This window comes from Cryptomeria japonica, chromosome 7 (assembly GCF_030272615.1).
Source record: "Cryptomeria japonica chromosome 7, Sugi_1.0, whole genome shotgun sequence".
Lineage (NCBI taxonomy): Eukaryota > Viridiplantae > Streptophyta > Pinopsida > Cupressales > Cupressaceae > Cryptomeria > Cryptomeria japonica.
The window spans coordinates 729765407-729783051 of record NC_081411.1 but is presented as its reverse complement, the minus strand read 5'-3'; the positions used below and the strand labels follow the sequence as shown (position 1 = coordinate 729783051).

Below are 17645 nucleotides of genomic sequence, written 5' to 3'. Positions count from 1 at the left end.
ATTTGGGTTTTCATCCAAACTTAATAAGACCAATAATGGTTTTCCTCCTTATCCTCTCCTAAACTTGGAAGGGATCCTGTCCTTCCTATTTGCAAGACACTTCCTCAAATTCAAAACTGATTGCCTGATGTATTTGCCAGATTACTTCTGATTGCCTTTGCTGATTAATATTTCTTGATGGATGGACAAGTCAATAAATAAATAATGCTTGAATTACTTTATGAATGATTTATGCTTGAATTGATCTGCTGAGCTGATGTCTTTCTCAAATGACTTTTTCTTCCCTTTATATCTTCAAATTTGAAGGAGTCACACATCTTCAATAAAACCATTGCCTTTGCAAAGCTACACTCCTTCCTAGTTAAGTGCTGCCATTATAAGCTTGTTTTAATTCTAATTGCATGCTGTTTGGGGATCACTGCCAAGTAGCATTCTTTAATTAATCTCCATCGACCCCTTTGTAGAATTGCTACAATATCTATTTCCTACACCATCTATATAATGCTGCAATCTCCTTATATGGCAGGGGCATGCCAATTTAATAGGAAATTGTTGCATTTTGGTGCATTATTCCTTGCACCTTAAACATGAAGAACCAGAAAACAGTTTTCTAGAGGACAAAAGATTGATACAACAATGTGTCAACTGAATTTTCATCAGAGCAGTTCCAGTTATATCCCTAGTGGTTGCTCCAATATCGTTGTGGTTTCATATCTGTAATGCACTTTTATAATTATCATAGCACTATTGGCCCAACAGTCATAACACTTCTACAGATGAAATTGAAAAGATCAGCAACAGCCAGAAACAGTTACATTTTGTGTAATTTGGCATCTGGACTGACTTTTTGGTTCAATGTTGCTGAGTTTGTATATTTACATCCTATCATGAATCATGCAAACAATTCTTATTGGTTGAGTATTGCAGTGAATTGTAGCGTGTCAGCAAATCACTGAACATAAGTTCATAACAGGTTGAAAGGATACAGATGCTATGCCATTGGTGTCCATGCAGTCTCCAGAAGGAAGTCAGCTTGTAATATTGCAAATAATTAGTAACCAGAAAAGTCAAGCCTTTATTTTTTCTGGAGTTTTTCCACATTGGGTTTCTCTAAATATAAAATTCTTTGCATTGACTTCTGTTCTTCTGAATGATTGCTATTCTTTCTTGTTTCATTTTATTCATGCAACAATTGACAGCAATTACAGCACTCTACCATCTTGTTTCCAAGCAGGAATAGGTTTTCAGGACGAGAAAAAGAAAAGCACACAAAATCAACTAAGGTATTTACCATCTTCTATTTCACAGTTATAGCTTTTTGCATTTTTAAACCCTGGATATCAATTCTCCACAAAGAATCTATGTTTCCATAATGTAATATGTATTTTTTAATGAGAATCTTGCTTCCCTCAAAAAAACTCCTGTTTTGCTGCCGAATTTTTGCAGCACCATGTATCATTCAAAGCTAAGTTGTAAATCTTTTGTTCAAAAAATGTCAAGAACAGACCTTTTTGATCAAATCAGTAATATGCCTTTCCATTTCTTCCTGTGGCTTCAACAGCTCAGCCTTGAGAGGAAACACCTGAATAAATTTATCAATCATCACAGAGATTCAAAAAGTAGTTTTAATTATAAACATCCAGATTTCTATAAATGAAAATAAATAAATAAAATTGGAATAAATTTCCTCTCAAAATTTCTTTGCACACACCTTATCCTTCACAAAATTCAGTACTCTCTCACGAATATTCTCATCAGAACACTCTATGTGTTTAAAGAGGGCTGTCAAAGATGCTGCTAGTTCCACAAAAAAAATAAAAAATTATTAGACTTTGGCTATTGCACTTCTAGATATTCTCTATTGATGTAAATTTCCACCAATGCAAACTACAAACAAATCAAGAAACAACTACGAGGGCATTGATATTAAATTGGAAACAACTTGATGTAAAAAATATGTTTTTATCTACAAAAGTAGACTGACATAAAAAAATAAAAAAAGCTTTTTGAACTAAAAATAATTTGACATAAAAATCATTCTTAGTTATGAGAAAAGTAGCTCAATATAAAATTACGGGATAAAACTGAAGTTAAACTACAAGATCAACATGCACATTGATGGGTTTAGTTGGATTAGGTTGAGAAGTCACAAGCATGCATGAGAAAAGCCTTGTACAGATTGGATTAAGCTCAATTCTGATGGAATTATAGAAGGAAATCTAGGATTAACAGGAGAAGGAATCTTTAAAGATGACAATGGAAAACCTCAGCTGATGTTTTCAACTTTTCAGTACATCTGGCAAAAGCAAAATCAAAATATCTGTTCGAAGGAATAAGATTATCTAAGAAAAAAGGATGGAGAAAACTTCATGTGGAAAGGAACTCAAATTTTAAATGCTAAATATTGTAATAAAAAGGGGCAGAACAATGAATGGCAAATAAACAATATCATTCAGGAAGTTAAATAAGTGGCAGAGCATTTTGAGATCTCACACACATATACATATAAGTATAGAAAACATGGTGGCAGATCTAGCAACCCACTGGGGGTAGAAGATCTTGTAAAAAAGAGAGGAATGATCTTTGCATAAAAGTTGTCTTTATGGTATGCTCAGTATTGTCTTTTCACAAGTTAATCAAACATAGGAGGATAAGAGAAAAAAAAAACGAGGTGGATAAATGATGAAAGCAACTGGATTTTACATTTGTTAACTTCCTACCATTGGGAATATGCAGCTTAAGAATGAAAACTTGTTTTCACAGTTTGGTTAGTTAACACCTATTCGAAGTTGGTTCACCAAAAACTACGGTTCCTTAACCCAAGTAATTTTCAGCAAACAAAAAACTTACAAGCCCTGTTAGAATATTTTTTAACCTCTTACTTTTTATTATATACTATTATTTTTTTAGAATAATAATTATATTGTTATAGCTCCTGTTTTGATAGGTTATGACAATTTGGTGAATTCTTAACTGACATTGTTCATTAAGCTATTTCTTGCTAAGTTTAGGTTACTTCGAGTCAGTCTATTTAATTGTATTGGGAAATGTTGTGAAGCAAGCTATACAAATGGTATTTGCTTTAAATATCAGCGAAGAAATTAAAAGGTTTTCTTGTAACTAGGATCATGATGTTTGTTTCTGAGCATCTGTGTTTAAAAAATAGAAATCTCTTAAAAGCTTCACACACAAATCAGAAACAGAATTATCAATATAATGCATCCGTGCCATGTAGTACATCCATGCATGATTGTGTACATGCTTAATTTTGTACCTTTTAAAGCTAATGAGTAATTACTCAATAAACCAGTCAAAATTTTAACAATTTGCTCAAAAAAATAAAAAAATTTCTCAATCATGACATGTCATTGGACATATCAAAGCAGAAATCAAAGATTAGGCAGAAGATGTGCAATCAAAACTTAATAGAACAGATAAAGATTTGTCACCTTTAGTGTCCTGCCGTAAAATGGACATCAGTGCTTTCTGTACAGCATCCCTCTCCAGGTTTTCCTCTTTATACAGTAGGAAAGGAATGCAAAAATCAGGAAACCAATTGCAAGAAATTATATTTCTCAAAAATTTAAAATTAATGCCTGTACCTGCTAAAAGGAGCTGACCAAGAACATCAACAATCTTGGGTACATGCTCTGGAGTGTCTTTGCAAAGAAGAGGAAGTCCACGAATTGCCTGCACTCTAATCTGCATCCAAAACAACTCCAAACAATGTTTAGGACTGTATGAATCAAACTACAACACCATAATTAACAATTAGTTAATACAATTCAGTCAAACTTTCAAACTATCGGGTTTAAGTTAAAGGGCTTCCTAGCAATCATGGACTAGCTAAACCTGTCATTTCAGATGAATAATGTGCTCACTCTGGCAGTCAAAAAGTCCTAAATTTATCTTTCAGTTGTGTCTTGGCAGTGGCCAGTTGATTTCCCCCATCTTTTTGTCATCCTATAATTAAAGAAACGTCTTGAAATCTTTGGTTTTCCAGACAGTCTGCAAGGATTTGCGATCTGTGATGCAGTAATCTGCTCTTTTTGTTGCTCTTGAAGATGAGATATAAGACAAAAAGTAAGTTCTTGTACCATAAATCTTCATGGTTTTTAATTGGCTTATATACTCAGGTTCATTGTAAACTAACTCTGATTAGTTACAACTTCACATATTCTAGACTTCAATTATATTATCAGAAATGCTTTCTCTTCTTCATTGATTATTAAAATAAAATTCCATGATATCTCACTCGATGTTAATAGGCTGTGGTTTATCATCTAATAAAATTCGTAGTTTTAGGTAAAATATAGTTAAAATAATAAGCAACTTAATTACCCCAATCCCTTACCAAGTCATGGACACAACGACCTAATCTTGAGGTTACTCACAAACTTAGATCAAGTCAGTAGCAAGCAAACAAACAGGATCATATCTCACAACTCTTGGATCATTATACTATTGAATGCCATGGGCATATATACCAAATCTTGAGAAAGAGCAAACAGATACAGCACTAGCTAATGAAGGTCGTGTCCCAAATATTTTCTAAAAAGACTTAAAAGATTTGTCAAGTGCTTTGATCCAATAGCAGCATAAGATTTGGAAGGTAAATAGGCAGTCAGTATACACCCAGTTTTATAATGATCACAAACACCACCAAAGATTATCATGAAAGAAAAAAGAAGAGTGTACAGTGCCATGGTTTGACAAATATGGAAAGTCAAAGGTTCACGATTGTTTAAATTGTTTTGAAATCAGAGAAATATAGATTCAGGATTTGAAAGGAAACAAAATGACAACTGTAGACTCACAATGAGATAAAAACATATAAAACAGAAAACAGGAAACAAGAATATCATACAGAGAAACACAGGACAGACCTAGATGGATCTTAGCAGTCTAAGTTAAAAGGTCCAGTTCCCAAGCAAATGCGAACAACTTATAGTTGTTGGGTTACACAAAAATCAAAACTTGATGAGAATTGGACCAATATACTGCATTTGGTCATGTATTTTTTGGCCCTATATCAACAGATTTAAATGCTCTTAAATGATTTTAATTCTTACTTATAGACATACTAAATGTGAAGCATTCATATCCACTTTAAACCCAACTTCAACTTATGGCATCTAGTTTAAAAAAATCCTGGTAAAATGAATCAATATTCAACTTCTATCTGCATCACATAATTTCAGTGGTAGTTTTATTGGAAAAAAAGACCACCATCTGATTCCAGGAGTCCCTAAATGTCAAACCTCAGCCATGAAGTTGGTCATGATGTACATGTACAGGCCTAAAGCACTTCCAAGAAAAAGGAGGCTGAGAAAGCAACTCGGAAAATTGACACATCTTTTAAGCATTCCCCTTATGTTGAGCAGTATATCCACATGAATACATAAGCTCCAATCAAAGCCATTTTCTCCTCTTGAAACTGTAACCAAGTATCACTCTCTACTATGAGGTGCTCATAAAAACATGGATCACAAGCTAGAACCCGAGATTCTAGAAAACAGTCACAGGAAAGGGGGGCTTCCAATTTGTCCTTGATCTTTTGATCAACTTTGAAGTGAGCCAATACTGAAAGAATGTATCCTTGCTTTCTGATCCTTCGATCCAAAATTCAAGAATACACAAATAAAAGTCCACATCTAGAGTCTCTTCTCTAGCAACTCAGAATACAGCAACAACACAACACCCTGTAAGAAGAGCAGATAAATGAAGCCCCAAAAGTTTGCAGGGACTCAGTTAATACATAAAGTGCAGTCAAAATGTATAGATATGCTTTCAGAAACAAGCCTGTGAGTCTCTGTTGGTCCCCCAATGCGAGCTGACCTGTATTGAATCACAACCTCTTTATTCTCCACCCATAATACTTCTCCAACATTTAGGACAGCTGATCTGAGAATTCCTTTCAGAGCTTAGTGGGAGGAACAAGCTTGAAGCATAAGATAAAAACTGGGAAATCAATATCTTGCTAAAGCTTGAGTATTCATGTTTCACATTTCATATGGATCAGTGTAAATTTAGAATAGTAGTTCCAGATCAAGGTTTGCCTTCAAGTGTAGTACTACTTGGTTGCCAGAACTTTGGCACGGGATTCCAAGAGCCAGAGCAATATATACCATGACCAAAATCATCTTCACTTAGGTTAAATTTGACAAGCATTTCTTACTTCAAGTAGGGGAAGATTGACTCACCCCCAACTCATCTTCTTCGCATAAATCAAAAAGAGCACTTATGGCATCAGCATTGAGACTCGGAAAATGCTTGAAGAAGCGTGGAATGAATTGAGCTGCCAACTGCTTTGCTCTGCTACTTCCTTTAGCTGCTGCTATTACTCCAATGTAATCACTCTCATTCTGCCATAACACGCCAACAAATAGCAATTAGTTTGACAAAAATCCACAAGACAAAGTTTGAAAAAATCAAAAGAATGTTATTTTGAAAACAATCAGTTTTGGCCAATAATAAAAACCAAAGATATAAAAAAACATTCAAGCAAAAATAATCTTAATTCATGTGAGGTGTAAAGAAGATGATGAATTTGAAAATATGGAATTCCGTCAAAAAATTTGGAAAGATTCGATTTTTAGTGAAATAAAAATACATCGACATATATGCATGTGTACAAATTCTGCACAACATTAACATATATAAAATTTCAATGAAGAGAGCAGAGAAAGATGGCATGCACAGGTGATTGTTAAAAATGAAATATTAATTTGCTTTCCAATTTATAATACAAAAGTGTTTGGATCAAATTAACTGATTTGTTATGCATGAAAAATCCATGTCAAACATGATATTGGCCAAATCTGTCAGAATTTGACAATATAAGGCAAGAAGACAGACGTAATGCCATTCCTCACATAACTAGAAAATCATTCTGGAATATATCTACAACTCAAACAAAACAAATTACAAGAACTTTCAATGTCATTGAGTATTTGGTAACTATGAGTTAAATAGACAGATGTAAAGCCATTCCTTGTAAAACATAAAAAACATAAAAATCATAATAGAATATTTCTACAACTCAAACAAAACAGATTACAAGAATTTTCAATGTCATTGGTTATTTGGTAACTATAGGACAAATCAACGCATGTAATGCCATTCCTTGCAAAACTATAAAAACTCATACTATAAGATATCTACAGTTCAACCAAAAAAATTTATAAGGATTTTCAATCTTATTGAAGTGCTCATACCCAACATTATACAGCAGCTAACACAATAAAATTAGAGACTTGTAGAGGCACACTTTGATGGGACCCAAAGAAAAATCCAGAAATTAATATCATGCTAAAATAAGGAAGAAACAATATATATATATATTTATACACGGATATAAACCATGCACAAAAAGACCACCAATCAATAAGAGGGAAACATGAAAATCAAACTAAATCAAAATTCAGCTAAAACTTCACAAGAAAATTGAACAACATGAATAGGTAAAGGATTACAAAATTAAAATTGAAAATTTACAACAGAATACCAGCCTAGAAGAAGAAAGAAACTTAAATATAATTTTATGATCAATGACAAGAAACAATAGCGAATACTACTATTTTAACTCTGAGATACATCAACAGAGATACTTCAAGATTACATGGCCACTAGAATATCTGTGAGTTACTCTGCGTTGCTCATTCAAATGCAAAAGCTCTATCTTGTTGTAGTTTAAAGCATAATTGTTCATATTAATACTGTACAGTAAATAGAAACAGAAAGAAAAAAGGAACCATTGCACAAAATATATAAAAAAGGCCATTCGCATATAAAACTTAAAATATAAGGGAAACCAAGCAAGGTAGAACTTATCATTAAAATTTACTTTTAATCTAAAATACATATAACCAGTCTTCAATTATTTCAAGTAAAGTAACAAGGTTTGTGTCAGCAAGGATACAATGTTGCTAATCATTAAATATTGGGGGAAAAATCGTGCATAGGTTCAACAAATATAAATTTGCATTTATATTATTTTTTTTTTTTAAAAGACAAGAATATCAAAATAGAGAAATATTACTCAATGGCTTTGAAATCTATAAAGGATATTAAAAGTGTAACATGAAAATCATATTTGCATTTATATTATTTTATTTTTTTAAAAGACAAGAATATCAAAATAGAGAAATATTACTCAATGGCTTTGAAATCTATAAAGGATATTAAAAGTGTAACATGAAAATCATGATAAGTTGATCAAACAGCGCTCCCCAGGAACCTGTCCCTAAGGAAAATCCCCCATTTTTGGAGATGGGAACATCCTGGGAGTTGAAGGAGGGGTACAAAACATCCCCCTGCCCCCAAAGGAAGCTACTGGAGGAACAGTCTTGTAGAGCATAGAACATCCTTCAAGACATTCCCCTCTTGGAGGGAAACAGAAGACACCCTGCTATCCCTAGGACAACCAAGGGACTTGCAGACAACCCCTCATCTGTCTCAAGAATTGCAAAGCATCCTCATGCCCTTGTAAAAAATAACAATTACTAACTTTTTAAACTGATTGTAAAAGCTAAAACCCTAAACCTAAATCTAGAAGGGGTGGGCAGCCATGGCTCCCACCCTAAAAGATTTATAAATATGCAAGCCTCTAAACTATTACGATCATGAAAAGGGTGGAATGCCATGACTCCCCACCCTTAAACAATTATAAATATGCTAGTCCCTGCAGACTGTAAAAAATTTAAAAACAATCATTTAACACTTTTTTTAAAATAAATGTGTATGTAATATGTACCATGAAGTTCCTTGTGGTTTTAACAGTACCCCTGCACAAACCAAGCACTAACAGAAACTACAGTCAAGCATTCGTAACATTACAACTAATAGTCAAACGACTTGGAAAAAAAAATATAAGGATCTAGTGAAGATGCTTAAAGTGGTGTAATGTTATATGGTTCAGTCAAATGATTTAGAATTAGTGTCAATGCTAGATTGATAACATGTATATACTGGAAAAGCGACTTCTTGTGGATATCTTGTCAACATGGTATATTATCTAGTGAATCCCTTGCTTGGTCACATGTTGAAGCTCATAGCTGCTTCTTTCAGATAAGAGTAAAGGGGATCCAATTAGGGCCCACACCCAAGAGAACGAAATACATAATAAGCAACAACAATAGCTTAACAGAGAAAATGCCAAACTCAAGACCACACAAAGATGGTGGCAACCAACTAAAACAAAAGAAGAATGATTACCATCCACAAACCAGGCAACAGAAGAACCTACAAGAGAAAAAAACCAGCACTCCAAAGCACAAAAGCCCTCAAGAAAGTCAAGAGACGCCAATTCAATTAACACAACCTACAGCCCCAACACCATCATCCTCACATTTCAACTTGTTACTCTAAACATCACCAACAATCACTACTTGCTTGGGCACTACCTCCTTGATGCTGCAAGGATTACAAAGAGCTTCAACTTTGACACCATAAATAATTTCAGACCTTTTCATGGCTCTATTTAGTACACCTCTAGTCAAAGACAACAAAGCATGAGCATCGGTCACCTCTAATGCACCTTGATGATGTGACACCAATAGGTTTTTGATCGTCAAACATAGATCATTACAAGACGTAAGCTACTCAATATCACCATTAACTCCCCGAAGCTCCTCTTTTAGGGCGCCAATTTCCAACCCAAATTCTATGGGATACACAGAGTCAAAGTACCAAAGCTGTTTTGTGCTAGGCCCATCATCTTCCACATTTTCTACTTCTTTTAGAAGTTCAACCCATTTCCTAAGCTCCTCCAAAGGGATCACGATTTCAAATTATGCAAAGAAATATGTCACTATTGGTTGCCCTAGACCTCATAGGGCATTATCTTCAATGCCTTCTTTCCCTAGAACACTCTTAGCAAGATTTCACATCACAAAATCCTAGCAACAAAAATCTTGTACAGTAAATGGTCTAAAACCTTACCACAATGCAAAGGATCTCTATTAAACCCCACCAACTAAGAAAAAGCCAGACATCGAAGAGAGTTCCACGACCACCACCATAAAACATCAAAAACAGCCACACATATTAACCACTACATGCCAACAAACAAAAAATTGTTGAGGCGAAAGAAATTCATCACAAAAAAAAACATATCACACACGTCACCTCCATCCTCATCAAATCTCAAATGGAACACAAATATACAGATTCCTTTAGAGAAACCACTGACTATAATACATTGTAGCAATTCAAAAAGGACTCCACACAATAGAAAGAAGGTTTCATATGGCCCAACAAATCAAACCAAACTCGTTATGGTGGCTCTAGTTCCAATTAAAGGCATTCAAGACCCACCCAAACATTAGCTTGATTATTAAACAATGTTGAAAGGGCATTTGATCAATGCCGACATTGGCTAACAATTCTACCACACCATAACTTTCATGTAAACAATAAACAAAGACAATGCCCTCTAAATCCTTACAAATAGATACCACTTCTACTAAAACCCTCTTAACTTCCAATTCACATAATCAAATTTCCTCAAAACTTCGATATCATTGGCTTAATCCCCTTAACTAACAAATCCCTACAATCCACGGATTTGGCCAACAATAGACTAAGTTATCGTTGCTTCCCATTCCACCTCATTATTGGTCCTAGTCCCCAAAATTTAAAAAAAAAAATTAAAAAAATCTAGATTCATCTCAAAACACCACATGAGCCCCAACAAAGCCTAGATTAATCTTAAGACCAAATCAAACTTTGACTTGATGATCCCCCTAGGCAAGGGTTTCCAACAAGCATTAACTCTTATCATCTTTCCTTTGCATCACCCCATAAACAAGGTCTTTAAGGAGAATTTCCAGCTTTTAAGGATGCTTGCTTCTTTGGCTAATAAAGAGCTAGCCACTTTCGACAACAAACTAGCAAATTCTACAATAACACATTCAATCATAAACCAACATTTTTGCAAGCAAAGGGATTCTTCCTTGAAAATACATTAATACACTCCAACCAAATCCCCACAAGGGTCTAGACAAGAGCAGTCTTCCAAGAAGCACTAAGCCAGGGAGTGGCTTAGGGGAAAAAAACTGAGCATGTTTCAAAGAAGCCAAGAAAGCCCAATTCATACCTAAATTTGAAACAAGATTAAATCAAATGGCTTGAAAGAACTAGCAATGATTAACAAACTCAAACTCTACTATACACAAAACATATGGAGACAAACCATGGAACCTCCTCTTTATAAGGTTCTCATAACTAAGAATCTTTGTTCCCCAAGGATGCATCACATGCCCATACCCTTGCCCTCTTGGACACACTCTAATATTGGGGACGCAAGAATGCCTCAAAAATGCCCACCAATTGTCCATTGCCAAGGCCTTTTCCGTAGAAACAGCCCAAATTCAACAACATTACCAAGAACTCCAATATCAGTTACATCCCAAAACCATCCAAAAACCATAGGTTGTCCCCAAGCGGCAAAGGTCAAAAATTTAAGTTAAAAACACCTCAAAATAAATAAAAAATTATTTTATTTTCCTTTGTGGGCCACCTCAAAATAAATAGAAAATTATTTTATTTTCCTTTGTGGGCCCCCACAACACAATTAACCCTAAATAACTAAAAGAAGTCTCCCTCTTCAATTCCAAACCATTTTTACATGCCAAAATAAATTCCAGCAAAGTTGGAAGGAAAAATAGCATCTTGAGCAAGATTTAAAAGTGTAGTTTGAGATCACAAAACTAGGGCAGCATTAGTGAGCAATGAGATAACAAACTACTAGAAGAGGCAAGTGCATCATTCCTTCTATCTTTCTCAAAAAAAACTCTTAATAGTTTTAAAAGAGCAAAAATTTCTGTTCTTTTTTATACTATTTTCAACTTGAACTTGCATTCTTTTTTCACAAAATAACATTGGCAATGCCAATGACAATAGTGAACATAAAATGGAAGAACAAAATGTAAGAATTTCAACTTAGGTTGGGGGTTCATTAGTGTGTGGGAGTGTTGTCGATGAAGGAGAACAACAATCATTGAGTACCCTTCCACCATCTTGAAAACTTATGAAAGGATCCTTTCAAGCTCAAAAAACCTGTTATACTATTTGTGGCAGCCATAGACAAAAACAAACACAAAAAAAATTGGGGTAAAGGTCAGGCGAGTTACTGTGTGGTTGTATCATATTTGCAACAAAGTTTTTAGAGAGAGCTACACCAAGGTTTATATCTCATTCTCCTTTATATCTCCTTTATTGGTATCAGGAGAATGAGAATGCAGAGATAAATAGATTGTTTACGGAGGCAGCAACAAACTCTAAATATATGTTGATACCAATATAATCTACACAATCAGCTATGCATCCATGGTTGCTAATGGTAGTGGTGATGTTTCCACAAGAAGAAAGAAAAAAACTAGTGGTAGTGAAAGGCAGAGGATTATTTCAAATATGTTCAATATGCAAGCACAGGATGTGGTTGTCACTTATTGCCAAAATTTTCTATACCAATATCATCCCATTTAATGTCTCTCCTTCAAACAGCGTTCAAAGATGCAATTTTAAGTCAGACCCTCATTTACCCCTAGTGAACATAAACTATGCACTAGCCTCCTTGATGAAGAATATTTTGAGGTGAATTTGGTGATGGGAAACATGACAAAACCGTGGATGAGAAAAGATTACTCTACTGCCATGGATGGGTTCTCCAATATTAGATATCAGTCATTCATTGACATCATAGTCACAAGTGCAGCTAGCTTTTATTTTCTTAGAGTTGCTGATTGTTCAAAGAAGCAAAAAGATGTGGTCTTTCAATTTCAAATTTTGATAAGGATTATAAAGTTAAAGTCTCAAATGTTGTATAGGCGGGTCAATACCTATGCACATGTGTGCAAATTAGCTTGCATGATAGTGGAGGATGCTTACAAGCACATCTTTTGGACCCCATGTTGTATTCATGTGTTAAACAACACATTGGAAGACATAGGGAAGATAGATCAGGTCAAGCATGTGGTTGCAAATTAGTTTGCATGACAGTGGAGGATGCTTATAGGCACATCTTTTGGACCCCATGTTGCATTCATGTGTTAAACAACACATTGAAAGACAGGGAAGAAAGATCAAGTCAAGCATGTGGTGGTAACTCGCAACCACAACATGTCACATGCTCTTTTCAAGATTTTTTCTCAAAGGAATTCCTCAAACATATGGAGACTAGATATGTCAATAATTTTGTTTTGTTAGAGAGGATGCTTGAAATGTGGGATGCTTTATAGTTGATGATGATTAATCCAAGTAGAGTTCATGGTGTAAAACAAACACTATTGAAGGAAAAAAGATGTCAAACAAAAGAATATTAAAATTAGTAATTTATAAGTATTTGCAACTTGGTAATCTTATTCATTTTTGTATTAGCATTTGCTTTTTTACCATTTGAGTTTTGTTCTTTTTCTGAAAATTATGTTTGTAAAAATGTTTGCTCCTTCATCTCGTCTGTTGTAGATGTCATTAGCGTTGGAAATGCATTGTCATTGATGTCAAGCACAAAATGGGGTGCTGTGGCAAAACATGGGCACGTGCAGGTTGAAGGAATAATATTTTTATTAATGATTAATCATTTGTTTTTGGCACCCAAATTAAAAAGAATAAAATTAAATTGCATTTAAATTTTATATCCATAAGGGACGAACCTTTGAAGTGATGTGCCCTAAGTTTGGGTTTTTTTTTAATAAATAAATATATTTTTCTTGGTCAACCCCTCCTTGGCTTAAGCACCCACCTTGGGCAAGTGAACAAAGAAATAAAATAAAATATGTATGTTTTTTCCCCAGCCAACCTCATGTTATTTTGGTGCTCCCTTTGAAAATAAAAATAAAAATAATGCAAACTGCTTTGGCCAACTTGGTTAAGGGGATGTAACCTTTAATTGAAGAGTTGCTTGGTTGGGTATGAAAATCAAGTATCTGATTGAATATCATTCCTATTAAAGGCAATTATAAGCAGAATTCAGAAGCAGACTTAAGGAGCCTTTGTGAGCAGAATGTTGAAGTTTCATTTCAGACACAATGAGCAGACCTGTTGAGGTCATAAGCAAGCATATTAAGCAGATTTATTGAGCAAATTTTCAGTAGATTTGGTTCAATCTTATGAACAGACTGTTGCAGACTTTGAGGGCAAATAAGTGCAGAAATCCTTGAAGAATGTAAGCAGAATTGAGTAGCATTCTTGAGCAGACTTCTGAAATTTATCACTTATCACTTTATTCTTTTAAAGGTCAAAGAGATTGGTGTCTCTTGCTGAGTTGGTGCTCAGTAGAGGGGATTAATGTCTCTAGTGGGTTGATGCCTACGAAATCATCTGAAGGGGATTGGTGTCTCCTATGTGTTGGAGCCTACAAAATTTCTAAGAAGTTTTGAAAAGTAAAAGTTTTTGTTGATATACTATTTTACCCCCACCCCCCTCTTAGTATATTTGTGTGCTCTTCAATTAGATATGTTGATACAGACTCTTCTAGTATTGGAGAGATTTATAAGGCATTTGGCAACATTCTTGGACACATGAAGCAAGCAATTTGTCATAGAGATCATAATTTAATAATATATGAACAAAATATCAAGCAGATTGTGATGGAGGGGTGACTTCATATGGCAACCTTCGCTCTGAATCCCAAATCGTATGCACCAACGCCTCAAAAGCTGCCTCCTTGTGATGATGAAGACATGGAAATAAATTTAACGAAGATAATTCAAAACATGCACTCTAAGAGGTCAACTTAACTTCACATGTAGTGGCTTTCCTTTGTCAATCCTCATGGCCCATTTTTTAGCAAACCAAAGGCAAAGATAGATAGACCTCCATTATAGCACAAACCAACATTATCAAAGATGGTAGACATGGCAAGGCATGGATACACCAAAGTCAAGGATGTTTACAATTCACCTCCTTTCGCAAGTTGCTAATGTCTTTGTTGCACGAGGAATTGGTCCACATACAACTTCATCAAAACTGTTAAAAGAAATAGGCTTACCTCTAAACAAGCAAAAAAGTTGGTTCCCATTCATAATGCTTCGCAACTTCACAATAGTCAAACTCTAGAATATCAAAAAAATCATCTTTATAATGGATGTTAATTAGGAAGACGCCACCTAAATTGATGAGGAAGAGGCACTAGAGGAATTGGTTGGGGTTCAATTAGATGAGACATCCCCTAGTAGGCAATGAGTCAAACTCAAACTCTTATTTTGATGAACTCTTAGTCAAGTTGATTAACAATACCAGCATATTTTCTACATTTTTGTCATTTTATAGTTGAAACTTGCAGCCTTGGGGCATTTTGTTGTAATTTTTAAATAACATACATGCACATTAACAATGAAAGTAATTAAATTTAGTTAGTTTGTTTGTCGACTCTCATGTGAACTCTCAATTCGACTCTAATATCATGTATTAAGGATCTATAATGTATATGATGAAACTCTGATTGATGTATTCATATGGACATTTGATTTTCCCTAAATTTTTAACAAATTTTCCCATTTCCTTAATTGTCTTCCCTTAAAAAAGCCTCTTAAAATCTGTCCCTGAAATGCATCCCCCCCCCCAATCCCCATCCCCTACCAATAGGTAAAAAATTCATTCAATGTTGTGGTGTTGTGTTTTTTTATGACACCTTCAAACACAAAATAAAATACTATGTATCTTATCCTCTCTTGAACAAAGACCTCTTGGATGCTAAACTAAGTGACCAAACGAGACGACTCCAAGGTTTTAATAGTCAAGCCTTGACTTTATATGTGGATAGACTCAGTGTGTTGATGTGATTTTGCTGGAATCACAAAGGAACTTAAGTTTATACTTCAAATTTGCTGGAACTTGAGATCTAATTGACTTGGAAAAAAAAGGATAAACAAGACAAGGGTTTAAAAAGACTACGCTAGTCCTAAGATCAATGATGACAATAGATGTTATACACGAGATCCATTCAATCTTCTAAGGGAGTGGAAGATTTTCGCATTGCAAATGCATCACTCAAATACCCAATATTGACACAACTTGAGCAAGTATCCACAATTAAACTTAGCACAATAACAAGGTTCAAGCTAACTTTACATTGTAGCTTACAATCAACAAACTACAAAAAGTATGAACCGAGGAATTCATCACAATATCTTCATAAGCATCCACCATGATCAATGAGCTTTATCTAATTTGAGGATATTACAAGAAACTATGCAATATGTAAAAGAAACATCAGTATCCACCATAAATTCAATGAAAAGTATGTTTATTTACATGCCTTGGCAACAATTTTTGCCTTCTCCTACTCTACCTCTAGCTACTTATAATTGCTTAGCTACCAACTATTATCTATTAACCCTTTACAAATGAGGAGAGCAAGCCTTATATAGACTTCCCTTTACAAATAAACAGCTAAGATCAAATCCACATCAATAGCCAAGATAGAAACCTTAATTAGGGTATGTTACACCCATTACATAACATTTAATGCTTAACTAGTGATAAAATTACATTTTAGGACACATGTCCCTCTTTGAATTTAGACCAATAGGAATCGAGATTAGGTAAGATAAACAATATTTCATGAAGTGACATGTGTAAACTTGCTCCACTCTTAGATGCATTAGGTTCAATGTATCTAGACGTGTTGACCTTGATTGATGAATGAAGGTGAGTTGTCACCACTTCAGCTTACTCCTTGTAACTCATCACAAGTGTTTGTGGTTGAGCAATATCTCTTGATACTCAACATTTTAAATTGTTCCATGTGGTGATAGTGGGAGATATTCCCAAATTGCTTCATCTTATCTGATTTGATCAATTTCACTTATCCTTCCTCATATTTGGGAATTCACCTTATGATGTATTTAACCTTTCAACCTTGGAAACCTTCACCTTGGAATGTATGCCTAGTCTTGGAACTTCCATAACGTACTAACTGTGATCTTGGAATTCCGAAGGAAATTCAAGATTGTCATAACATTTCCTTCATCATCATTGTGATGTCTTCGAATATCTTAGCTCTTGATCTTGTATGCCCATTGTTGTCTTCTTCATCTTTCATTCATTAGCATCCTTAAAGGTGTTGATCAATCATCCATGAAACACGATTCCTTCACTTGTGTTTGCCCTTCTTTACCTTGAATGCATTGTTCTTATTCTTCCTTTTCAATGTTGATGAATGTTGGAGTGTTCTTCATGTAGAGAAATCCACTTCCTTGCTTAGCTTGATCTCTCCCATTGTGAAGTCCTCTCTCTTGCAATCTGTTGTTTGCTGATAAAGTTATTTCTGAATATCTTAGCTCTTGATGTTGTATGCTCATTGTTGTCTTCTTCATCATTCATCGACATCCTTGAAGGTTTTGATCATGCATCCATGAAACAGGATTCCTTCACTTGTGTTTGCCCTTCTTTACCTTGAATGCATTGTTCTTATTCTTCCTTTGCAATGTTGATGAATGTTGGAGTGTTCTTCATGTAGAGCAATCCACTTCCTTTCTTAGCTTGATCTCTCCCATTGTGAAGTCCTCTCTCTTGCAATCTGTTGTCTGTTGATAACACAACTCCTACTCATCATTATTACCTTCAAAGATCTTCAAGTCACGGACTTCTCATGGGCATGGATTTTGCTTGAGCGTCAATTCTTTGAGGTCGTGAATTTT

At 34.7% G+C, this 17645-nt stretch overlaps 1 protein-coding gene across 4 annotated transcripts in view; it reads right to left on the bottom strand.

Moving 5' to 3' along the window:
* Nucleotides 1–17645, bottom strand: part of LOC131047471 (apoptosis inhibitor 5-like protein API5) — a 33278-nt gene that overhangs the window by 11229 nt on the left and 4404 nt on the right. The window contains exons 3-7 of one of the 4 annotated variants that reach the window (XM_057981378.1): nucleotides 6204–6365; nucleotides 3603–3702; nucleotides 3450–3515; nucleotides 1712–1797; nucleotides 1508–1582 (exon numbers count right to left, since the gene is read on the bottom strand). In XM_057981378.1, coding sequence (XP_057837361.1) covers nucleotides 1508–1582; nucleotides 1712–1797; nucleotides 3450–3515; nucleotides 3603–3702; nucleotides 6204–6365 — 489 coding nt within the window. The other 3 variants (XM_057981375.1, XM_057981376.1, XM_057981377.1) reach the window with 3 other exon arrangements.